Source organism: Eschrichtius robustus, chromosome 6, assembly GCF_028021215.1.
Source record: "Eschrichtius robustus isolate mEscRob2 chromosome 6, mEscRob2.pri, whole genome shotgun sequence".
In the NCBI taxonomy this organism is placed as follows: Eukaryota; Metazoa; Chordata; class Mammalia; order Artiodactyla; family Eschrichtiidae; genus Eschrichtius; species Eschrichtius robustus.
In genome coordinates, this window is record NC_090829.1 from 134,500,547 (window position 1) to 134,525,187 (window position 24,641).

Below are 24,641 nucleotides of genomic sequence, written 5' to 3' on the forward strand. Positions count from 1 at the left end.
CCAAACTACAGCCCACTTCTGTGGGCTGACAGCACCAGCCTCTCATGGCCCTGGGACAGTACAGGCCCCCAGCTTGTCTGATCCAATGGCTGATTGTCCCCTGTTAGTCACATCTTTGGTTTAAGGGCCTGAGAATCTCCATTGATATGGGTGAAGGTGGTCCAGAGATACACACTTCTGGTTATGAGTCCTGAGGATGTAAGGTACAGCCTGGTGACTGCAGTTCACAATACTGTATATTTGAAAGTTGCTAATACTGAAGACCTTAATAGTTCCCATCACACACACACACACATTTGTAACTATGGTGATGGATGTTAACTAAACTTATTGTGGTGACCATTTCCCAATATATACATATACCAAATCCTTATGTTGTACACCTAAAACTAATACAGTGTTATAGGTCAATTATATCGCAATTAAAAAAAATAAAAATTAAAAAAAGACTGTTCCCCAGAAGAGATAATAGATTAAGCTGTTACAGCTCTTTTTGCTTCAATGGTTAGAAAAAAAAGGTTCACTGATTTGCTCAGTTAGTGACCTGTTGGTCACTCACTGTTTATAAACTGCTGTGTGTGGTGAGGGGGGAGCGGTCCCTGTTTTAAGGGAGGGGTGGGAGCTTTAAATGGTATCGCAGGCAGTGGGTGTGGTGGGAGCGTAAGGAAGGAGGGTTGAAGAGACTTCCTGGAAGGGAGGTGGGCCTGGAGTTAGCGTCTGCAGGACCAGGCAGATTTGAAGGGGTGAAGTGGGCTTGTGAGTGCAAGCTTGGAGAGTAGCAGAACGTGTGGTCTGGGCGGTGAGGAGACCCGCCCTGGGGAACTGGGAGTCGGGGCTGGTCAGTGGCGGGGCTGATGGGGAGGGAGCTTCAGGGCTGGGCTGAGGCTGTGGACCTTGCTCTGTGGGCAGCAAGGAGCCGCCGAAGAGCTTTAAGCAAGACATCAGAGTTCCAGACCCACTGATTTCGAGGATGAATTCGAGGGGCCAGGATGAGCACCAAGGAAAAGAGGTAGCACGCTGACGTCATAGCCCAGGCTAGTGGTGGACAGACTTTTATTTTATTTTATTACAAACTTCTGTCAAGAAAATAATGTTTGAGCCCCTTGCTGCAAACATGTATCTATGTATCTATCTACCTATATCTATCATCTATCAATCATTTGCTGATTGATCTATATCACACCTCTGCACATTGAGTGCATTATGAAGCCGTTAAAAAATATAATTACAAAAAAGGAAACAAATAGAAACGGAAGGTCCACTGTTTTTGTCCTGCAGCCCAGTGGCTTGGTAGCCTTGTATGAGAACGTCCCTGGGGTTGCTGGAGTCTCACGTAGAGACAATGCGTCTGGGCGCTGCGAAGCAAGGTCCTAAATGAACCCGACCTGGCATGGGGACAGAGAGGAAGGAAAAGTGAGGAAGGCAGTTAGCAGAAGGTATCGACGTGATGTCACTGGCTGGTCACATTAGAGAGGAGCGAAGACATAAGTAAGAAAAGAAGAGGGCCAAACGGTGGTGTGTTTTAAGGCCAGGTGAGTGGATTGGTGACAGCCATTGAAGGAAGGGAGAGTGGGGAAGGGTGCAGACTTGGGCAGAAGGGACAATCTTCCCTTCCCCTCCCTCACGCCATCGTTACTTCCATTCTCCTGTCCCTCCCTCCCCCCTTCCCTCCCTTGATACAAAGCTGGAGGGTCCACACATGTGACATGTTGATTGTGGGGAAGTGACCCAGGAGGAGCATTCAGTGGGCAGCTGACATACCTCTCTGGAGCAGCAATAGGTTGGGCCTGACTTGGGGCCAAGAGATAACCTGTACAGTGATTCACAGGGAAAGCGGTAACCATTGGACAGAGGTGGCCTGGCCTGAGGTCCTGGTACAGGGCAGAGAAAGGGTGGGGAGGAACTGGGCATTGCATCCCCCAGCTCCCTAAACACGCCCTAGAACTGAAGATGGGGCAGATTCGGCCGTTTCAGAAATGGAATCATGGGGGGACCCAACCTGGAGGGATGGTGGCGAGGCTGGAGAGGGAGCGGGGAGGGGCCCTTTGCTGGAGGAGAACTTGGTGTTTCACCCTGCGGAGAACCAAGTTTAACACTGACTCTTCATGGAGGCTTCCGGACCACCATTTGAGTTTGCTTGAGTAAATTTCATTCTCTTCCTTCATAAATGAATCTTTTGATCTTCGCTGATGTTACATCTTTCTTTTCTCCCTTGATGCCACTTCAGATAAAGTTCTTCTCCTGGTGCAGACGAGTAGCTATGTATTTTCCTAGGGTTTTGTGAATAGCCAGGGAATAAACTTTGCCTGCAGTGTCTGACAACAGCCATATTCTTGGTGTCTCCTTAGGTGGCCATAAAAGTCATCGACAAGAAGAGAGCCAAAAAAGACACCTATGTCACCAAAAACCTTCGGCGAGAGGGGCAGATCCAGCAGATGATCCGCCACCCTAACATTACCCAGCTCCTTGATATCTTAGAGACAGAAAACAGCTACTACCTGGTCATGGAGCTGTGTCCTGGGGGCAACCTGATGCACAAGATATATGAGAAGAAGCGGCTGGAGGAACCCGAAGCCCGCAGATACATCAGGCAGCTCATCTCTGCGGTGGAGCACCTGCACCGGGCTGGGGTGGTCCACAGGTAAGGGCCACGCCATGATGCTGATCGCCAACTCTGTGCTGAATGAACGGCACTGTGCTTCAGCGTGCTCCAAGCAAGGTTGATTCCTTGCAGCACGTTTTACAATTCCTCTGCAGTTTTGTTTCATGGACTTGTTTTGTGTGTTGGGTTAATGCTAACGTGGGGTTAAAAGAATAATGTCTGAAGCCAGAGTTGCCTGGGCTCGCATCCTGGCTCTCTCCTTTCATTGTTGTGTGTCCCTGGGCTAGTTAGTTAACCTCTCTGAACCTCAGTTTCTTCTTCTGTAAAATGGGAATATTCGTGATACTTATCTCGTGGTTGGTATAAGGGGAAATGAGTTCATATACAGAAAGAGGGACTTCCCTGGTGGTCCAGTGGTTAAAACTCCACGGTCCCAATAGAGGGGGCCTGGGTTCGATCCCCGGTCGGGGAACTAGATCCCGCATGCCGCACGGCTTGGCCAAAAAAAAATTAAAGAAAAACTATATATATACGGAAAGAGCTTGGAACAGCGTTTGGTACATAGTAAGGGGCATGTTTAGTGTTGGCGGCTCTTATTATTATTATTTGCAAAGTAATGAGAACAGTTGCTCAGGTGCCTGAAAGAAGCATCAATGTTAAGATGGCGTGAGATTGTTTTTCAGCAAGTGATGGTTCTTTCATTGTATTTGCTTTACATATGGTAGTTGCTAAATAGCTGTTTCATTCAGTGGAATTGAATCACCATGTGAAGTGTGAACTTGCCCTTGAAAGTGAGGCGTGTTCTCCATAAGCCAAACCAACCTTGCAGATAATTATGAAAATCAAAATTTTTTTTTTTTAAACAGCCTGTTCCTTCCTGAGGAGGAGCTTTGCAAGCAAACTGAGCGGAAACAGAATTCTTAGCAGTGTTGCCGTTGGTGGTGGGTGCTGACTTTTAGTGCTAGACTAAATAAGGTCAATACGATACAATAAAATAAAAAAATGAAAGTGCCCTCTTTTCCTCCCAAGAAAGTGTTAACTTCACCAATAAATGCATAGTTCTTCCTTCATGGAGTTATAATTCATAATTACTCTGGGTTGTTGAGAAAAATTAGGGCTCATGTTTGATTCTCATTTACAAAAGCAAGATCAAGGAATTATATATATATGCACACACATATGTTTAAAATTTTTTGTATTGAGATACAACTCACATACCATAAAAGTCACCATTTTAAAGTGTACAATTCAGTCATTTTCAGTATATTTACAGAGTTGTGCAACTATCACCACTGTCTAATTTTAGAATATTTCCATCACCCCAAACAAGAAACCCTGTACCCATTGGCAGTCACCCCCCATTCCCAGCCCTCCCAGCAGCCCCTGGTAATAACCACTAATCTGCTTTCTGTCTCTATGAACTTGCCTATTCTGGACCTTTCATATAAATGGAAACAGTATATGGTCTTTTACGAGTGGCTTCTTTCACTTAACTTTACCAATGGGATTGGCACGGGGGAATGCTCTACCTTGTGTGCCTGAATCTGGGACACTGTGGGGAGGTCCTGGGCTCGGGCGGGGGGACACTGTGGGGAGGTCCTGGGCTCGGGCGGGGGGACACTGTGGGGAGGTCCTGGGCTCGGGCGGGGGGACACTGTGGGGAGGTCCTGGGCTCGGGCGGGGGGACACTGTGGGGAGGTCCTGGGCTCGGGCCGGGGGACACTGTGGGGAGGTCCTGGGCTCGGGCGGGGGGACACTGGGAGGAGGTCCCGGGCTCAGGGGCAGAGGGGTGGCACTGGGGGGAAGGAGCCAGCCTTTGCCAGGCCCCATTCAGGCACATCATTTTCTCACTAAGGTAAGAAAACCTCTCCTTGTACATATTTTTAGTCACACACATTGTCACGAAATCACGATTCATTAGAACTCTTTGAGTTTCTATCAGCAAGGAAGGGAACATTCAGAAATTTTAAGTGAATAACGCTATTTTTGGCTCTTTCCAACAATACCCTTGTGTAACCTGCCGTGTCAGAGCTCTGCCGTTATTAGGAAAATGATGGTCTTAAGTGCTCCTGGTTCTGTCTTTGGTGATTAAGATGACAAAGGCAGAAACCTGACGAATGAATCAGCTTGGGTTACCCACTCGGCTGGTCACGGCGGCAAACAGAACCCGGGGAAGAGCTTTTCAAGAGACTCGAGGTGTTATTACAAGGGTTTCGTGCTGTCAAAAATCAGATGTGCACCGAGCTTGGAGCTTTGAGGACAGCAAAGGGAAAGCCAGCAAAGGCTGTGCATCGCTCGCTGGTCCCTCCCCCAGGAAATTCTCAACAACCCTTTTCAAGTAATTTTAACAAAATCCAATCCCTCTCAGTGCAATTACTGTCAGAATGTCAAAGGAATGAATTTAATAATGTTGTGATAGCAAAGACGGTGCGCTTTTTCTCTCTCTGATCTCCAGCGTTCTACTTCTTCCCCCCCTCCCTGGAAATATATTCATCAGCCAATAGTGGCAAAGGCTCAGATCTTTCAAAGTTAGGGAAGATTGGAAATACAGGTGTTGTTTCGGAGGAGTTCTTTATTTTCTTCTCTAGAAATCATGTTAATGAGTGTCACCTATGCACACATGGGCATAGGTGATTAGGTGGTTGAGACAGCACAGGAAAACGTTTGTTTAGAATATATTCATGGGTGGCTGTATCTGGAATGTCTTGATTTTCAAAGGTTCTATACGTCTCAGTTTTAGCAGCCGTAACCTGGCTGGTATCCTATATGCTGTAGCCTTTTTCAGTGGTGGAGAATCTTCTCCTTTATGCTACGGAGGTGGAGTGAATTTCATAAATTATTTTGAGGTTAGATTTTTCAAATGAATAAGAGAGTTTAGATAGCATTTCAGAGATGTCCCGGAGTCCCTAGCGGGAAGAGTCCTGAGCAAACAGATTGGATCATCCAAAAGGATTTAGGATGAATTTTGGTGGCTACATTACATGATTTAAAGGGCTTTTGGTTATGTGTTAGAGGATGCTTTAAAAAGCACAGTTCCTGATGAGGCTGGTACTATATCATCATGTCATCATCAACTTAATGCCTAGCAGAGCCCTCATTTCCTGTGAAATTAAATCTAAATATTTAATTATCTCCCCAGAACTATTTAGATATCATTTAAAGGAAGCAAATCTTTAAAAATCTTGGAACTATTACAAGTGGAAGGGAAAAAAGGAAACTAAATGTCTGTAAAGCAGATTTCCTTAGCTGGCAGAGAACTTCATTTAAAACTGGACCTGCCGTAGCTTCTGTGTCTTCTACAACAGGGTTGTTGTTCACTTTTGCAAAGTTAGAATATGGTCTTAACTTCTTCATTACACCATTTAAGGTTTGCCTGAGATACTTCCGGTTTAAAATCTAATGAGGGTTTTTTTCTTTTTTTCATTTTCTCTTCCGGGCTCACCCAGCAGGGTGCCATAATCTGATGATTTTCCTATTGTACAAAGAGCGTTGACTCTTCATATCCATCATGAAGAATACTGATTCTGCCAAGAGGCTACTTTGAGATTCCTCTGTTCATTCAAAATAACAAAGTCCAATCAAACTGTACAGACAAAACATACCTGGGTAACTCAGTACCGCCGTCCCCTAAGCAGGAAGAGACAAGCCATAGGGGCCCGAGGACCAGGAGAGAGACACAGACGATCAAAGTGAACGGGAGCCTGTGTGTCAACACGGCTGCTCCCAGAGCCGTGTCTTTATTCACTCATCAGTATTGGGGAAGGACCTTCTGCACTTGGGAGGACTGTGGGGCAAGAGAGGGGACTCTTCTTTGTTCTCATGGGCCTGACAAGAAGCAAGCCCCTCCTGTACCGGTGGGGGGTTTTAAGAAGTTGTTTTAACTTTTAAGTTTCCCTGGAGAGGGGAAAGAGGGCAAGGCAGACGAGAAGGGAGTGACTTCTGCTCACATAGGGGGCTGTTGGAGATACCAGGGCCTGAGCACACATCTGGAGGTGCTGGTTATACAGATCAGAGGTTTTTTGTTTAATCGAGTTTGAAAAAATGTGACAACTTTGTGGACTGGGGTGCACGGTGGTCGGCCATGGGGATTTTAAAGCCAGACCGCCTGCGTCCACTTGCGGGGTCTACCACTTAAAAGCTGAACTGTTGCTGGAATTCCCTGGTGGCGCAGTGGTTGAGAATCCGCCTGCCAATGCAGGGGACACGGGTTTGAGCCCTGGTCCAGGAAGATCCCACATGCCACGGAGCAACTAAGCCCATGCACCACAACTACTGAGCCTGCGCTCTAGAGCCTGTGAGCCACAACTACTGAATCCACGTGCCACAACTACGGAAGCCCATGAACCACAACTACTGAAGCCCGCACGCCTAGAGCCCGTGCTCCGCAACAACAGAAGCCACCGCAATGAGAAGACTGCGCACCACAGCGAAGAGTAGCCTCTGCTCGCTGCAACTAGAGAAAGCCCGCGCACAGCAACGAAGACCCAACGCAGCCAAAAATAATAAATAAATAAAATAAATTTATGAGGAAAAAAAAAAAGCTGCACTGGACAAATCACTTAGGCTTTTTTGCCTCGCTTTCCAGAGCTACACAACATGGATAAGGGATTATCCACTTCATGTTGTTGTTGTGAGGATTAAATGAGTCAGTTCATGTAAAGTGCTTAACACCGAGACCCTTAGGAAGTACTGAGTACGTGTTTGCCGTAACTACTACTGAGTCCACCTCACTCATTTTATCCACAGAGGCTGAGTTCTGTGTGCTCAAGGCCTCACAGCTATTCTCTGCTCGTACTGCCCTTGCAATCTTTGGATGAATCGTATTCATCCTTCGGGTCCCAGCTAGGAAGCTCACGTCCTCCAGGATGCCCTCCAGGCTAGGACCCCCGGTCATAGATTCCCCGGCACCTTCTACTTTGACTTCCAAACACTTTTCACAAGATAACTGGCTTGTTTGCTATCTGTCTTCTGCATAGGCCACCATATAGCCCAGCGCCCAGCCCAGTACTCATACAGAGAGACTTTGTTGGATAAATGAAGGGAAACTGAACGGATACAGTTAGTGTCAGAGTTAGCACTGGGATGGAAGCTTTTGGTCACCCATTCGTGTTCTTTCTGGAATATTCCATATTCTCCCTGGAGTTTTAAGGGAGTTTCTTCATTGACTTCGTACCAATTTGTTTATTTTTCAGGTCACAATTTGTAGAGTGGCATCTTTTTAGTGAATGACCAGCTCTTTCATTTTATAAACAGAATTTGTTTCCGGAGCATTGTAGGAACTCAATAAAGGTTTCATTTTGAATAAATAAATCAGGTACATGCTTAACAAATTGTTCTTATGTTTTACCAAATTGCCCATTTTGTAAATAAATCAAAGATTAAAAAATCATTTGGTTTTAATACAGTGCTTTTGAAGATAAAACCTAATCAAAAACAGAAAAACCTCTTGTTCACGGCAAAATGCTTATTGCCTTGGGGAGTTATGTGCTTTTCTTGAATGCTTTATTCTTAGCTTATTACTGAAATCCATCTTGTGGCCATCTCCACAGGTACAGCTTTCGCCCCTAGACCTAATCCTCTGTGGGTTTGGTCCAGGCTCCACACCTCCTGCCCGGGCCCCTTCTCTCTGACCTTTCCTTCGAGGGCTCATGCCCCCCAGTACTGTTTGCTTATCACCAAGTGAACCACTTAAGTCTTTCCTGGAGTCTCCCCCTTCACTTTGTCTTAGAACCTTTAACTTCATATCCTCCCCTGGCCACACCAGCCTCTCACCTCTTACCTGTTAGTGGTTGCTCAGCTGAGAGTGGCCCATTTTCTCATTTCCGCCGTGAATGGCCCTGCCAGGTGGCCCTTCTCATGACGCCATTTTCCAAAGAAGAATCAGAAGCTCAGAGAGTTTAAGTAACTTGCCCAGGGCGGCTCAGCGGGTCAGTTAGAGAGACCCAGCCTCCAGAGCCTGTCTCCTTCCCTCCCCAGGCTGCCGTGTTGGTCCAGGCCTTGCTCAGCCCCTCCGCCCTGGGCCTTCCCCAGCTCTCCCCCATGTCTCCCTCTGTCCTCTTCTCCCTTCCCTGGAGGCCTGGCAGCCTTCATTTTATGCCCCTCCGTTCTTCACTTTCATCTTGGGTCTCAGCCCTGAGTGGCCCCTGGAGGCTCTCGAGTTTAAGCCCGGGGTTTGTTAGAGGCCTGACCTTCGACCTTCACTGCATGGCCAGGTGAGGCCCAGGGGAGAAACTCTTCCTGCATTCCCATCCCAGTATTCTGGAAGCGTGTGCGTGCAGGTGCACACAGACACACGTACACGCGAACATGTGTGCTCGCACACACACGTGGGTGTGCGTGCAACACATATTCGCACACATGCAGTCTCGTACAAGTACCCGTACACGGATGTGTGCTTTCCCCATAAGCGTGCACACACACCTTCCCACTCCGGTCTCTGCTCTGCAGTGTGCCAGCAGCCACTGCTCCTCCCCTCCCCCATGGCGCCCCAGGACCCTGTGTTTGCTATGGCAACAGGGTCTTCCCCTCCACCCCTCAGTCTGGGAGGGCAGAGTTCCTGATGGCCAGTCTCCAAATCTTAGAGATTATCATCTTTAAAGAAATGCAAGGAACCTCTGGGTGGGTGGGTGGGGAGGGGGAGGGGTGCTTGGTAGCCTTGGGTGAACCTTTAATTATTAGTTGCGGCCTGTTCGAGCTTGTTCTTTTGAAATAACCTAGAACAAAAGGGCTGGTGATTAGGGCTCTCCCCTTGGGCCTTCTCTCAATCTCTGGAAAGATGCCTACCCACCCCCACTCCCCACCCCCAAACACCGTAGGGAACAGGACCCAATGTTTGGTCTGCCAAGGGCCGCCATGATGAGTCCCACTGGGCATTTTTCCTGGAACTGCCCAGTTACTAAAGATGGGTCCAGAAGCCTCTGAGCCTGCACTCTGGGCCTGGCTGCCTCATGCTTTGCCAAAGGCCACTTCACTGGCTACTTTCCTTTGTTCCTAAGACACACCATTGCCACTCCTGTCCCCCAGCACTGTCCTAGTCAGTGGGTCCTCCACACGTGCCCCATCTCCTTTCTTGCTTGTCCTGACTCTTCTTGGAAGCCCCTTTGGCCAAGGAAAAGCGATTTCCTCTCCATCCAGGGACCGTTTTCTTTCCTTCCCTTTGGCTTTCAGTTACAAGTTCACACCACCTCAAGTTTGCCAGCCACAGAGAGGAACTTCTCACACTGCAGGATGGGAGGAAGAGCCCTCCACTTCTCTCTCGTCTCCACAAAGTGGTTAATCTGATCAAGGACCATACATGGGAAATTGAGCATTGCCTCATCATCAAGTGCAAACCAGTCAGCTGTCAGAACCTTCCTTCCCATCTGACAGGTCTGACACTTAACACAGACAAATATTTTGCTTTCGGGATGGAGCTAAAAACCATGCGTTTCACATGGACCATGGGGAGGTTTTCTGGATTATAGAGGCCTGCCAGTATATGTGTGTGTGTGTGTGTGTGTGTGTGTGTGTGTGTTATATATTTAAGGTACATTGTGATACACTAACACTAAAACCTTGTGAATAAATTCATCCTTCTTCTATTACTCATGTAGTTATCTTTCAGTTTTTGGCCTTTTGGGTCATATGTTGAGTAGCTGGGCAGAGGGTCTGAGTGGCCCACTGTGCTGAATGGATTCGTAATTAACTTCAGACGGTAAGGATACTCCGCAGTGAACATCCTGAATGAGGTGCTTGGTGGTGGCCGTAGCATTCCTAGTACTGATCTCTTAGGAAGGGGGAAAATATCCAAGAGCTACTTAAAAAATTAATAGATTTTATTTTTAAAAGCAGTTTTAGGTTTACAGAAAAATTGTGCAGAACTGCAGAGTTCCCACCTCCCTTCTACATTGTTTTCCCTATTATTAGTATCTTATGATAGTGTAGGACATTGGTTACAATTGGTGAACCAATATTGATACATTATTATTAAATAACATCCACAGTTTACATTAGGGTTCATTAGGGTACATAGTACATTAGGATACTCTTTGTGTTACACATTCTATGGGTTTTGACAAATGCATGATGTCATGTAGCTACCATTATAGTGTACAGAATAATTTTACCACCCTAAAAAAATGTGTTCCACCTATTCATTCTAGCCCTCCTCCTGCAACCTCTGGCAACCAGTGATTTTTTTTTCACTGTCTATAGTTTTGTCTTTTCCAGAATTTGGAATCATACAGTATGTAGTCTGTTCAGACTACTTTCTTCCATTTTAAAACATGCATTTAGGGTTCCTCCATGACTTTCATGACTTGATAACTCATTTCTTCTTAGGGCTGAATAATATTCCATTGTCTGAGATGTCCCCCAATTTGTTTATCCATTCACCTACTGAAGGCTATCTTGGTTGCTTCCAAGTTTTGACAATTACGAATGAAGCTGCTGTAAACATTCGTGTCCATAAGTTTTCAATGCGTTTGGGTAAATACCTAGGCTAAAACGACTTTTTTAAATATGATTTTAGACCCTTTTTTCCTAAAGAGTCAGAAGAAAAGTCTTCTTCTCCTCTTTCTAGATAAATCTCCAAAGACAAAGCAGGAGGTGGAAATAAAGCCAAAAGAGGTTGAATGTTCCCTTCATTTGGGTAGATTAAGTACACTGATCTGGGCAGAGGCTGATGTAGCTACCTTACCATTAACTAGCCATGGAGGCAGTTAGATTGTTATCACTGAAATCTTTTAGAAACCTTAACAGAAGGGTGTGGGTAAACAACCCATTAACCAGGTTTGTTCTGAGCATTTTTCCTAGGGGTTGGGGTGGGTGGCTATGGGATGCAAAGGGTGAAAAAAAAAACTGATTTCATTTTTCTCATTTTGCCTAAGAATTACATTTTAATGCTTTCTCCCCTGGTTTTATGACCTTTTCCCGATTTTAAAAGTGGGCTTTTTTTTTTTTCTTCTACATTTTTCTCTTAGTTTTAGCCTTCTATTTATATCATTCTTCTAATCACTGTGATTGTTCTCTGGGCTTTTGTGGCCCCAGAATTATCCAGCTTAGTCTTATTATTCTTGACAATTGCATTCTTTTACCTCACCTCTTTAAGCTGTTTTCCTTTATAGTATTTGTTCTGAACCAAATTTCTCCTTTAATGCCTTAGTGTGGCTTCCATGCTTCCCAGGGAAAGAGGTTTAATTTTGCTGGAAACAAACTGTGGCTCTCCTTTAGATTAAAATAATGCTGCTGCTTTATAATCAGTTTTCACAGAATCACAGTTTGGGCTATTGCTGGCACACTGTTTTTCTGAGTCTGTGCAAGTGGCTGGGAATTACCGTATATGCTTGAATGTAAGGGTGTTGTCTTCTGTCCCCATCCTCTTCAGGAAAGAGGAAGTGCCTTACAGAGTGCTTGCAAAGTCTCTGATAGTATGGGGGTACAATCTCAATTACTTTATTTTCAACAACAAAGGACCAGTTAACCTTGGCCTGACTCACTGGTGACTTTGGGAACTCTAGAAGTCGCCTGAGGAAACCAATAGAAAGGGAGGCATTTTGCGCAGCTTTAATAATAACTTCTAAAGAGATATGACTCACAATTGTGATAGTTTGTGAGACCACTCTAAAATCGATTCACTCAGCAGATAATTTATAGAGATTTTAAATGGGCTCTTGTGATTTAAATGACTTGGGATAATATTTCCAGCAAGCACATCACAGACAGATTCGAAAAGTGCTTTATCTCAAATATCCAATCAACTTAAAGATCATCTTACACTGGAAACAGCGGGAGAGCATTCTGTCATCCTGCTCCTGCCTGCCACAAGTTTGAATGAAACTGTGTCATAAAATGTGAGGGTGTGGGAACAACATTTCTACAATTAATTATGTTAAGGTGATAGTATATGCTCTTAAATAAGATGGTGCATCTTCATAGGTAAATAGTATAAATAGTCATTTGATAATTTCATTGCATTTCTAAAAATTATATATTTGTGTTTTCCAAAAACCCTTCTGAGGGGCAGGGTCCTCCCACTGGGAAAGTAAGGAGGATCATCTTGTATTGGGGGGTCGCCCTGCATTTGGACATATGTGACATCTTTTAAAGCCTGGCACAGTTTTTCCAGTGTATCATTTCATTTGAATTGAAGTGCAGGTATACAGTTCTTCCCGTTTGTGGGTGCATGTGGATTGGAGACTATCGATTTACCTTCCCCAGCTGCCAGTTCAACGCAGTCTCCCTTATTCAAGTGTCCAGCCTTAAGGCTACCGGCCACCTTCCAATTTTGAAATCCGCTGGTCACTGTTCAGAGCCCATCTTTTTCTGCGCTTGACTCCTTAACGCTTCTCGTCTTGAAATGCTGCCCTTTTGTCGTCCTGTGCCAATACTCCCCCGACTCTTTCTTCCCAGCCAGCTCTGAATGTCGGTGTTCCCACCAGCATGTCGTCCTTGGTCTTTTCACCCTCATTCTCTACCCTCTCCCCTGGGCATCTCATGTCCTTTCCAGGCTCAGCTTCTACCCATACTGAGGTTGAAAATTGGTAGGCTGGATCTTGCCTGCAAGGTTGGCCCACGCACTGTGATTGTTATTGTTGTTTTAAATGTGAATTTGTTGCCAACATTTAAAAAACTGGGATGGAATCTAGATTTCTGGCTTCTCTTGGGAAACAGGATGAGCTGGCAGTGCTGGGACCAAGCTGTGAGCCAGTGGCCCCGTTAAATGGGACACTTTTGCTCTCCTGGCTACCACGGTCCTAGCAACTGCTGCTTCCCTTGCCTCTGCACTTTGAAGAAGTGCTATCAGTTGCCATTTCTGTTTATCATGACCACACTATTCTAGTCCTAACAATAGAGATAAGAGGACAAAAATAATTCTATTGGCCATGTCTCTATTCAGAATTTGGAAAATAAAAGCTGGACCAAGAATGCTATGTTTCAAAACAATGGAAGAAATCATTTTGTGTGTGTATAGAAGGGAAGAATATTCTTACATATTAATGTTCATGGTGTGTCTGAATTGACAGGCTGCAACTTAAGATGCTCATAGTCGTTGACATAGATGGCTTATACTTTTGCCCGTGTTTTTTCCTTCTGAAATCCCAAACGATCTCTTTGGTAATGTAGATACATTGGTATTTGCTGAGTATGGAATTGTGCAAAGGTACTGGGGCATAGTGGTAAGCAAGGCAGATATCTTTCTTGCCTTCAAGGGGCTTACAGTCAGCTTGTACAGATACCACAGGCCCCTCACACTCAGCATGACCCTGGGTGCATTTCTCCCTCCCACCTTCTGAATCATCTCAGTGTCCATGATCAAAGTCACCCATCTGATTAGCAATCTTCATTCCATCTGCAAACTTAATTTCCTTTGGTCATGTAATGTTAACATATCCTTGGGCATAATACCAAGGATTAGGACCCTGACATCTTTGGGGTCTATTTTTCTGCCCACCATAATAGCTGCTTGCTAAATAGATTAATTTATTATCACTTGCCAACTTGTGGATTGGGCTCCAAGCATGGAGGTTGTAGGACCGATAATTATGTTAGCTTTCCATTTTTTTTTTTTTTAAAACTGTCTCCCTGAATCTTCCTTACTCTGGCTGGTTTTGCTCACCGGCTCACAAACATGTTGGCCACATTTGTATTTCCCTGACTGTTCGAACAGTGCCTGCCTTGAATGATGCTTCCACTGTCTCCTGGTCTTATTAACTTCCAAGTTTCAGCTTTGGTCCCATTTCTTTTGGAAACTGATTTGTTCTGCCCTTCTTGCTCCCCATCTTATCTGAAATCCTTTAGCTTTTTCAGTCTGCAGCAATTACTTATATCATGTTTTATAAATATTTACTTATTGATTGTGTGAGTTTTGGCAGAAAGCCTTATGGGTTGGTTCAAAGTGGCTCTAAAACAGTTCGTTTCCCTTGAGAAGCAAAATGTTATTCCACCATTTCAAGCGCTTATCTGAAATGTTGTATGGTTTTGTTTATTTCAGAGACTTGAAGATAGAAAACTTGCTGCTAGATGAAGACAATAATATCAAGCTGATTGGTATGACTTTTTTTTTAAAGCAAGATTATCCTCTAAGTGCTGTGTTATCAATTCTCAGTTATTTGTTTCTGACTTTGAAAATTATCATGGTCTATTTCTAATCCCCAGACAATACATCTAGTTCGCCTCCTTTTACCTGCAACATTTAACAGTGGTTTGGAAAAAGAAAATTAATTTTAATAATTTAGACATAAAACATGTTCTTAGGATTCTTCAAACTTCTGCTTCTCTGTTAATTCAGATGGAGCTGAACTTTTATAGGGGTTCTTTTTATCTGAATTCACCAGAAAGCTTCTTAAAAATAGTGGAAAATAGTTTGGTTCAGAAATGCTGCCCTTAGCTTGGCCATGCCTTATTTTACTTTTCAGTGAATGTAGAGGCACTGAAATCAGGGGGAATGTGACCTACCTTCTCATTTTAATATCTTTAGCCAAGCCCTATAGTACACTGATGGTCGTGCAAAGAGAAATCCCCACAGAGGGATCCTTTAGAGGTCTGTCCCAATCAGAAGGAGGTTCCAGGATGGAGTGAATCATAATTGGTGCACAAGTCAGGGTCCAGAAGAGAATTCACTCCATGGCTTATTCTCTAGAATTCCGCTTCTGTTTGCCTGTTTTGTTGCTCTTGGCAAAACCTCAGGGCATCATTTTTCCACCCAGATGTTAGCGTCATCTTTTATTCCTTTCTTTCTTTTCCCACCTCAAGTGCAAGTAATTCCTTCCACCTCAATGGCTTGAAAAAACTTTATATTAGAAGAAAAGAGAAGGATCAATAGAACTTTGTGAATTTTAACTTTTGTACCCAAGAAGGAAATTTTGTTTGTCAAATACTGAAAACCATCTCAAGACTTTCTAAAACGTATCATTCAAGTGACCAATTATATTCTTTGGAAGCCCAGTTGGCTTCCAACCCAGTAACAGGCAAGAGGCTGCAAGGGACTCCAGACCCCTTGGCTGGGTGATTAGGCACCACTGACAGGTGTTGATAAATACACCCATTATTAGGAGATTAACAATTAAGAGGAAACCAGTTTTTTTCCCCCAAAGATTTTATAGGAGGTATTGTTAAAAGATTCCTGGATGATTCAAAGAATTTTTTTTTAATCAACTTGTTTTACTATTGCATCTGAGTTGTCCTGAGGGCCAAATGCAGCAGCACTAAACAAGGCAGACATTGAAATGCCTGCAGGATGTCTTTCTGGTCTTGGTTTCCGGGATCTGCGGCATTAAACAAAGGCATGTCCTGGTGAGGGGGGTGGTGAGGAACGGAGGAAAGGAGATTGTTTTTTAGGTTCCCTGGCAGGGTGACCTGGAACTTGTCTTTGGAAAGTGTGTAGGTGACAGTCACAGAGTTGCCCTAAAGCTGCAGAGATTATAAGAGAACAGGCTGTGTGAAGGCTGGATGTCCATGACCTTACGAGTTAGAATAATTCACTTCCCCTGCGCACCGTCTATACTGAGGCTGGTAATTCCAGCAAAGTGTAGGCCACTGGCAGGGGGTCTCCCTACCCACCCAGCATCCCCTACACTGTTTCTTCCCTTCACTTTGCCTCACTGTCTGCCCCTGTGCTTGCTTTCCCTTGTCTCTCTTCAAATGATAGCCCTAGACGACCATTTGTGAGAGTATACAGTGTTGAAAAGCACAGATCTTTTCATTGCTGAGAAGATCCTCGAAGAACCAATCTCTGTCAACAGCAGATGCATTTAATAAGTAGCTCACAGATTGGCCACATAATAAACCCTCTTAGAGGAGACCTGTACAAATAAGATGAAGACAGGATGGACCTAAATTAGAGCCCACAGTTGCCTTGGGATGAGTGGTGGACCCTTTGGATAGCAGGGACCATTTTACTCAGTCATCATCTCCCAGCTCGGCAACTGCTGGATTGGTACCCACGCAGGGATTTCAGCTCATCCAGACAAAATGGGCCATGTCAGAAACCAGGTGTCAGAAACTGGAATTCCCAAAATTGTTCAAAAGGAGGCTCTGATAATTAGATGTCCCTTTGTTAGAACTTTTCACTTGGCGCCTAATTCTCTCACGATCAGCTAAAACCAAAGAGTGCTAACGCACATCCTAATGGAAGGAGACATTATGCCATCCCAGAGGGCAGCTGGGAATTGTGTTTTGTTTAGCAGAATCTGCGTTTCCTCATTTCTTTCATAAAGAGGAGGCCGAAGGAGGGGAGGGAAGATGCTGGAGGCAAGGAAGGCCCATGGTCTTGTGGGTTTTCTTGCCCCTGGATTGGGCAATTTGGATCAACTGTCTCTACAACTGTCCTTTTGCAACTTCAAAGTCCTTTGAACCTTTTCTTCAAAGGAATTACCTAGTTGTTTATTCAAAGGTTGATTATAGCTATTACCATTTTCTCTTAATAGTTTCTCTTTGAAATAATCTGATTTAAATAAATTTACTTAAGCCATGTTTCAAGTTAACTAGAATTAGCTGGAATGAGATTTGATTTAATCAGGATCCTTCCCCTGCACCCCCTTTAAAAAAAAAAAGCAGTTTGATGTTTTTAGTTTAGTATAATCTTAAAATGTATCAGCCACAACTTAAAACGATTTTGCACTTCAGTTTTCCAAAACAGCGTTCATTTGGATGTCTTTTGAAATTCATTGCGTAGCTCCCAGAAAATTGAGTGATAATTGGCTTATGTGTTTACCAAATCTAATTGAGGCAGACCCATGTGACATTACTGGGAGGCGAACTTCTCCCTAGTTTCACAATTCTAATTATAGGCATATGTGTAAAATTTTAATAATTACAGTTATGAATGTGAAACATATTAGTTATTTCTCTACAATATATTTTAAATTAAACCCTTTAGGCTAGGTCAACATAAGTCACTTAAAATGTAGATTTTATTTTCTCCATTCCCCAGATCCTCTGCTTATTTATCTTCTTGAAACTTAAGACAAGGCAAGAGGCTGTGTGCACAAGCTTGCCTGGGAGCAAAGGGGGGTGATCTGGTCTCTTATCTCCCCTCCCCTGCCCTCTTTTAAGATCAAGCACTTTGTTGTAGACCCCAAGTCAGGAGGTGAGGGAGTAATTGAAGGAGTTAATGGAACCCCACGGAGATTCGAAAGGGAGGCTTTTAGTTTAGGGGCTCTTAGGAGACTGGGCCTCTAACATGACTGTTAAAGAAATTTTCCTTGAAATGTTGGCCTGGTTAATCTGATGTGTATTCCATGGTGCTACCTCTCCATCTTACCATGGTGGGTGTTCTTTACACATTGGTTGTTTCCTTAAGTTTCCTTTGGGGGTTTTAAGCGGCCATTCAGTTTAAAGCTCAGTATGATTTTTCTACTTATGATCCCCCCACTTCTCCCACTTCAGTGATACCACAGGGTGGGACCCGAGAGCAGGGCCCTCAGATCCTTCTGAACAGAGATCTCCTCCTAATCCGAGAGAGCCGTGGAGCCCTTGAAGGGCCTTCTTGGGCAGGTTATGTGCAGTCTGCTAGTGCAGGCTGGGCCGATGGGAAAAGAAATCGGGGCCTTTTGTCCCCCTATTTGTCAGGGTGGGAGCGCAAGAGTAGAGAGCAGAGGAAGAGAGGAGGAGGGAGATTAAGAGAAAGGAATAAAATCATATTTTAAAAAACTCCCCCAAACAAAAGAAGAGTCAAGTATGTGAACAGGCAGCATTCCTGGTTGGTTTGCTCACCCCGATTTTGGTTCTGATTCTTCATTCCAGTCTTGAGCTGAAGAGTTTGGGTGATCTTCAGAGCCTTGATGTGTTTTCAGAGCTCTGCTTGGATGGGGTTCTATTTATTTATTTTTTAAAATTTTATTTATTTTTAAATTTATTTTTGGCTGCTTTGGGTCTTCGTTGCTGCACGCGGGCTTTTTCTAGTTGCGGTGAGCAGGGGCTACTCTTCATTGCCATGGGTGGGCCTCTCACCGTGGTGGCTTCTCTTGTTGCGGAGCACGGGCTCTAGGCACACAGGCTTCAGTAGTTGTGGCACACGGGCTCAGTAGTTGTGGCTCGCGGGCTCTAGAGCGCAGGCTCAGTAGTTGTGACGCATGGGCTTAGTTGCTCCGCGGCATGTGAGATCTTCCCGGACCAGGGCTCGAACCCGTGTGCCCGGCATTGGCAGGCGGATTCCTAACCACTGAGCCACCAGGGAAGTCCTGGGGTTCTACTCAGAAGCGCTCTTTCCTTATACAGCTTACACCAGCGACTGTGGGGAGAATTTTTGGTGGTGCATCTTGACCTGTGGTGTGTGAGTAACTTCGTGGGCTCGCAGCGCTGACCCACCCTATGTCTCTCCTTTCCTGAGCTTTTCTACAGCTTTCACAAGAGCCGTAGCTCTGCAGGTGGAGACATGTTAGCCTCAAGGAGAAAACAGTCAACGAAATTAGATGTATATCTTGCCAGTTGAGAAAGTGCAAGGGTTTTGTTCCCGATGTGGAGCCTGTCTCTGACCACAGCCCCTTTCTGACTGAGCCCCGGGGGCTGAGCCTTCTGTTTGGGGACCAAAACCATAATATTTACATTGAAGTTCAAAGGAGGAGCCATGCTCTTAATTCTGCAATCAACAAAGATTGAGGAAAGATATCAGATGAGGACCTAACACTAACAGCCCTCTAATGACCTGTCAGTTGCAGGATCTGTAAGGTCAAAAGTAAACACAGCACAAAAGGCACAATGGACCCAGTATGGCTTTAGATGCACTGGGCGCTTCTTTCTTCCTCCCCCCTGCCTTAATCATCCAGGAACAAAGCAATGCTAGGACGTCATTTAGTCTAGTTCTCATTGCTATCTTCCCGGCGTTATTTTTCCGGCCAACACTCAGCGTTGTCTAAATCGTTGGGTGTATTTTTCCCCCCTCTTCAAATCACCATATGTTGCCTCATGCATTGGGAGCATTTTTAAGAGACTTGCATAAAATGAAAGCATTCAGCCAAAAAAGTCAGCCCTAACTAGTGGGATCGCATGTCACCTGGGGTGACACCAACACCAGCCAGAGAAAATCAATCTTCCTTCGGCTTTTTCCCACTTGGCCACTTGGAAGCCAGCAGGCTGACTCCAAGGACTTCTGCTCGTTTTCTCCTTCTGCCTTAGTCCTAGAAAGCAATCCTGTCTTTTTTTCTGGATGACTCATTTCCAAGATTTGATGAAAATATGTTTTGGTTCAACATACTTTTTAGCTCTCGCTGGATTTGACTGTGAGGCCTGATAGAAAATGTTTCCAGTTCAGCAAGGGAACTTTTGTCTTGAGACCCATATCCAGAGGTTACGGTTCACAGCTGCTGGGTTTCCTTTTGGATGTGAAATGATGTGTTAGCCCGAGAGAATGTTTCCTTTCCTGCTGCTTCCCCCAACCCTCCCCCCTTTTTCATTTCCATGGTTTTCTAATTCAGGGCTGGTTTTGTCCTCCCCTCTTTGCAGACTTTGGCTTGAGCAACTGTGCCGGGATCCTGGGCCACTCCGACCCGTTCAGCACACAGTGTGGCAGCCCCGCGTACGCCGCGCCCGAACTCCTCGCCAGGAAGAAATACGGCCCCAAAATCGATGTCTGGTCCATGTGAGTTATTGAGCGTCTAAGACTGAATGCTCCCTCCTGCTGTCTCCGCTGTCCCCTTCTTATGAAATAACCTTTGAGTATTTGATGAGCATGAATTATAATGATAGGCCCTGGGATACATATGCAGTGATTCTTTGGGGTCCTGACTTTCACCTCTGTTCTTTCTGTCTTTTCTCCACCAACTGCCCGAAAGACTTTTATTAAAATTCATTAACGTGCTGGAAGGGAGGAAAACAGAGCCGTGCCCTCGCCGAGATCATGTTCTGGTTTCACGAGTCACTCATGTCCTTCCCCTGCTTGGAGTCTCCCAAAGCTTTCCGTCAGCATCAGCATAAATCCCAGCCTTGGGGCCTGGCCCCAGACCTCGTGGGTCTGCCCACGTCTCCTGCCTCTGCACCTATCACCCCACCCTCTGCTCACGGCTCTTCACACATGTCGGCTTCTGTTTTGTCTTCCCCACCTCTGGACTTTGCACTCGCTATTTCTTTTCTTTTATTGAAGTATAGTTGGCGTATAATATCGTATTAGTTTGAGGTGTACAACATAGTGGTTCGACATTTATGTATATTACAAATTGATCAACACAATAAGTCTAGCAACCATCTGTCACTGTACAAAGTTATTGCCATATTATTGACTATATTCCCTATGCTGTAGATTACATCTCAGTAACTTATTTATTTTATAACTGGAAGTTTGTGCCTCTTAATCCCCTTCACCTATTTTGCTCAACCCCCCCATCCCCCTCCCCCCTGGCCAGCACTTGCTGTTGCTTTTGCCTGGAATGCCATTTCCCAGCTCTTTGAATGGCCCGTCCACTCCCACATTCCACTGTTAATCCAGTGTCACCACTGCAGAGTCCGCCTCTTGTTCCAGGGATGCCTCAGCACCTGGCACAGAGCCTGGGCTGGAGAGGGATGGAGGGAGGGAGGGAGGAAGGAAAGAAGAGGAAAAGGAGAGAAGGGAGGGAGGGAGGGACAGGCACTTCATCCAGGTGAACAGAAGCTAGAGGGTCAGGGGCTAAAGCTGGCAGAGGAAGCAGACAAAGGAATGTGAGGCAGTGAGGGGATTTCAGGAAGTTCTGGTTGGAGATTATTCAGAGGAACCAGAGACGAGACTGAGATTCTGAGGGCACCAGAATTCCCTGAACTTTCCCAGAAAGGGCCAGGTCTCCCTGGAACCGCCGCTCTGCTTGTTCAGCCAGCGGGTGAGACCAGTGAGTAGGGGATCAGCTTCCATTGCTGAGGGCTCGGAGTTAACTGTCCCCTTTGATCCTCAGGACAACCTGTGAGGCCGGCTCTTACCCTCTTTTACACAGACAGGAGGGCAGCTCTGTGGTTAGTGTGGCCCAGAGCCCCCCAGCCTGTAGGTGTGGGAGCTGCGCTTGGCACTCAGGGCTGTTCACGCCTCAGCCTGAGCTCCCGGTTCCTTCCCTCTCTCCAGAGGATGTGTGAAGGCTGCAGGTGGAGAGGGTGCCGTGTGCTGCTGACTTGCTGGGGGCCACTGGGGTAGGGGGGAGTGGCGGAAGGAAGCAGAGGTAGAGGATACCTTCTCTCTGAGGTGCGCTGGGTGGTGTGACTGGCAGTGCTAATCACAGACTCTTTTTATACTGTGCCCAGGCGGGCCTCAGAATCCTTCTCAACACAGCCCTCCAGGCAGCCAACACCAATGGGTCAGAGTCAATACACAGGTGAAATCCATTCTTGGTGTCATAAGTGTCTGGCACGTAATCTGCCCTTAATAAGTATTTATTTATTAATGGGTGAATATGAAAGCTGGAGTCTATAGTCATTCTCTCTCCTTAACAGTTAGGGAACGTATTTAGGCTAAATGGAAAGCTTTGAGAGGGATGATTTGTGTACCAAAAAAAAAAAAAAAAAAAGTGGAGAATGGGGAGTCTGAAAGACCAGGGGTTCAGGGGTGTCATGTAACTGTGGTGACAGGCAGTGGGGTGGGCGACATAGTGATCAAAGGGAAAGAGAGGTTGGAGAAGAGGTGACAGTTTGCTCTTGAGGTCCTGCTCTCGAGGGGACTGGACAATACAGTGTCATCCCTGGTTGTCATGGTGATGAAGCTCAGCCTGTGTGAGAGGGACCCTTTCTGGCCCGTGACTAACAAAGCGGGCATCTCCGCAAAGTCTAGAACTGCTGGTAGAAGGAAGGAAGGAAGGAAGGCAGGAAGGAAGGAGCCAGTGGATTGCCAGAGCTGTAGGAGAGCGCCTGGCCTTATAACCAGCCTGGGGTCACTCGTCCCCTTGTGCTAATACTAAGATGGGGACAAATCATTTATCCTGTGTGGGGAAATATAAAGGAAAATGAAAAGCACAGGCTGCAAAAGGCAGCACCATCCGAGGGTCAGTATTAAGCTCGGACTTTGTTCTTACCTCTTCTTCCAAGTCCCTTGACGCGGGAAAGGAATCCACATTTAGTGACCACAGATGCTCAATTTCTTAGTTTTGGGGCCCCATGATTAAAATAAAGGGACTTGGGACTTCCCTGGGGGCACAGTGGTTAAGAGTGCGCTTGCCAATGCAAGGGACACGGGTTCGAGCCCTGGTCCGGGAAGATCCCACATTCTATGGAGTAACTAAGCCCGTGCACCACAACTGCTGAGCCTGAGCTCCAGAGCCCGCGAGCCCCAACTGCTGAGCCTGTGTGCCACAACTACTGAAGCCCGCGCGCCTCGAGCCCGTGCTCCGCAACAAGAAAAGCCACCGCAATGAGAAGCCTGTGCACCACAACGAAGAGTAGCCCCTGCTCGCCGCAACTAGAGAAAGCCCGCACACAGCAACGAAGACCCAACGCAACCAAAGATAAATTAAACAATAAATAAATAAAATAAAATAAAGGGACTTGGTCCATTGCCACCTGCTGTGTCGCCATCCATCCAGTGACTCTACCCAGAAGTAATGGTGGCCTCGGAGGAGGGCAGGTGAAGGGGAAGCTGCAGGAGGAATGGAGATGACCCGAGACCAGGACGCCCGGACTCTTCGCCTCCCGCCCCCACCCTGGCTGCTGGCCTGGTGAGGCTGTGTCTGGGGCAGCTGGACACTTCTTTGCTAACCTCCACTTAATCGCATTTTTTTCAAGAAGATGATGTGCAGCTGAAAGTCTCCTGAAAGCTCTAATCGGGCCATATTCTTAGTCATGATACCATCAAGTAATGTATGTGAAAGCCTTTGATAAACGGTTATACACTTTACAGACACTGGACTTCAGCTGATCACGGCAAAGCTCTGGAGGCCCGTGTGGGATGCGTCCAGGTAAACCAGAAACCGCAGCCCCCCGAGTCCCTGTTCCGGTGCCCTGAGGTGGGGAGTTGAGGTGCAGTAAATTCTTACCCTTGCTCAGCCACAAAGGGTCGTGTTTTATTCCTTCTTAGAAACGAGGTTTCCCCAGAGCAGCTCTGTGTTAGCTGACTCTCTGGAACATTCCCTAGGGGAAGAGACCACATGACCCACACCTAATTCACAGGGATGGTATAAACTCGGCCCTTTTTAGAAGCTGTTGATAAAGCTTAAAAAACAAAAGGAAGCTATGTGAGCCCTATATTGGCTTACTAGAGATTTGTTCATTCGGCAGATATTTGTGGAGTCAGGCCCTGTGCCGAGTTCTGAGTGCACAATGGTCCATCCTGCTCCTGTAATGATCGCTGTTAACCCTCACATACTTCCCACCGAGTGACGAGCAGTGTTCCAAGGGCTCTGTGGGTTTTAGCTCATCTCGTCTGCCTCACAGCACTTCAAGGGAGTGCTCTGTTGTCCCACTTTACAGATGAGGACACTGAGGCATGAAGAGCTGAAGGCACTTGCCCAGATAACACACACAGCTGGTGCGCGATCAAGCCAAGATGGACTGAGGTGGTTTGACTCTGGAGTCTGCCTTTAATCGTCACCCTCTACTGCTTCTACTATGTTGTACTTCCTCTTGTAGGGTTTACAAACTAGTGGGGCAGACGGACAATTTTTAAAAAGCTGTAAACTCAGTGTGGTAATGGCTGTGGAAGAAGTGGGCGGGATGCAGGGCACAAGGATGGGGGTGGCCTCTTGAGAAGACCTCAAGGCCAAATCCTAAGGATGAGAAGAATCAGCTATGGGAAGAAGAAGGTGTGGGAGAAGGCTGTAGGCAGACAGAACAGGATGTGTGAGGGCTGTAGAGTGGGAAGGGGTGGGAAGGGGTTTGAATTTTGCCCTAAAGGTAGTGAGAGACTATTGGACAATTATAAGCAGGTGGGTAACAAAAAAGTTATGGATTGAATTGTGTCCCTCCAGAAAAAGGTATGTTGGAGTCCTAAACCCCAGGACCTCAGAATATGACCTTACTTAGAGATCGGGTCTTTAATGAGCTAAATGAGGTCATTAGGATGGGCTGTAGTCCAATATGATTGTGTCCTCACATAAAGGGGAAATTTGGACACAGAGAGAAGACTATGTGACAATGAAAGCAGGGATCAGGGTGATGCATCTAGAAGCCAAGGAACCCC

General features: G+C 45.9%; 1 protein-coding gene across 1 annotated transcript in view; it reads left to right on the plus strand.

The window, feature by feature from the left end:
• Positions 1-24,641, plus strand: part of HUNK (hormonally up-regulated Neu-associated kinase) — a 105,768-nt gene that overhangs the window by 38,237 nt on the left and 42,890 nt on the right. The window contains exons 2-4 of the mRNA XM_068545755.1: positions 2,349-2,641; positions 14,574-14,629; positions 20,024-20,159. Coding sequence (XP_068401856.1) covers positions 2,349-2,641; positions 14,574-14,629; positions 20,024-20,159 — 485 coding nt within the window. The remainder of the gene's footprint in view (positions 1-2,348; positions 2,642-14,573; positions 14,630-20,023; positions 20,160-24,641) is intronic.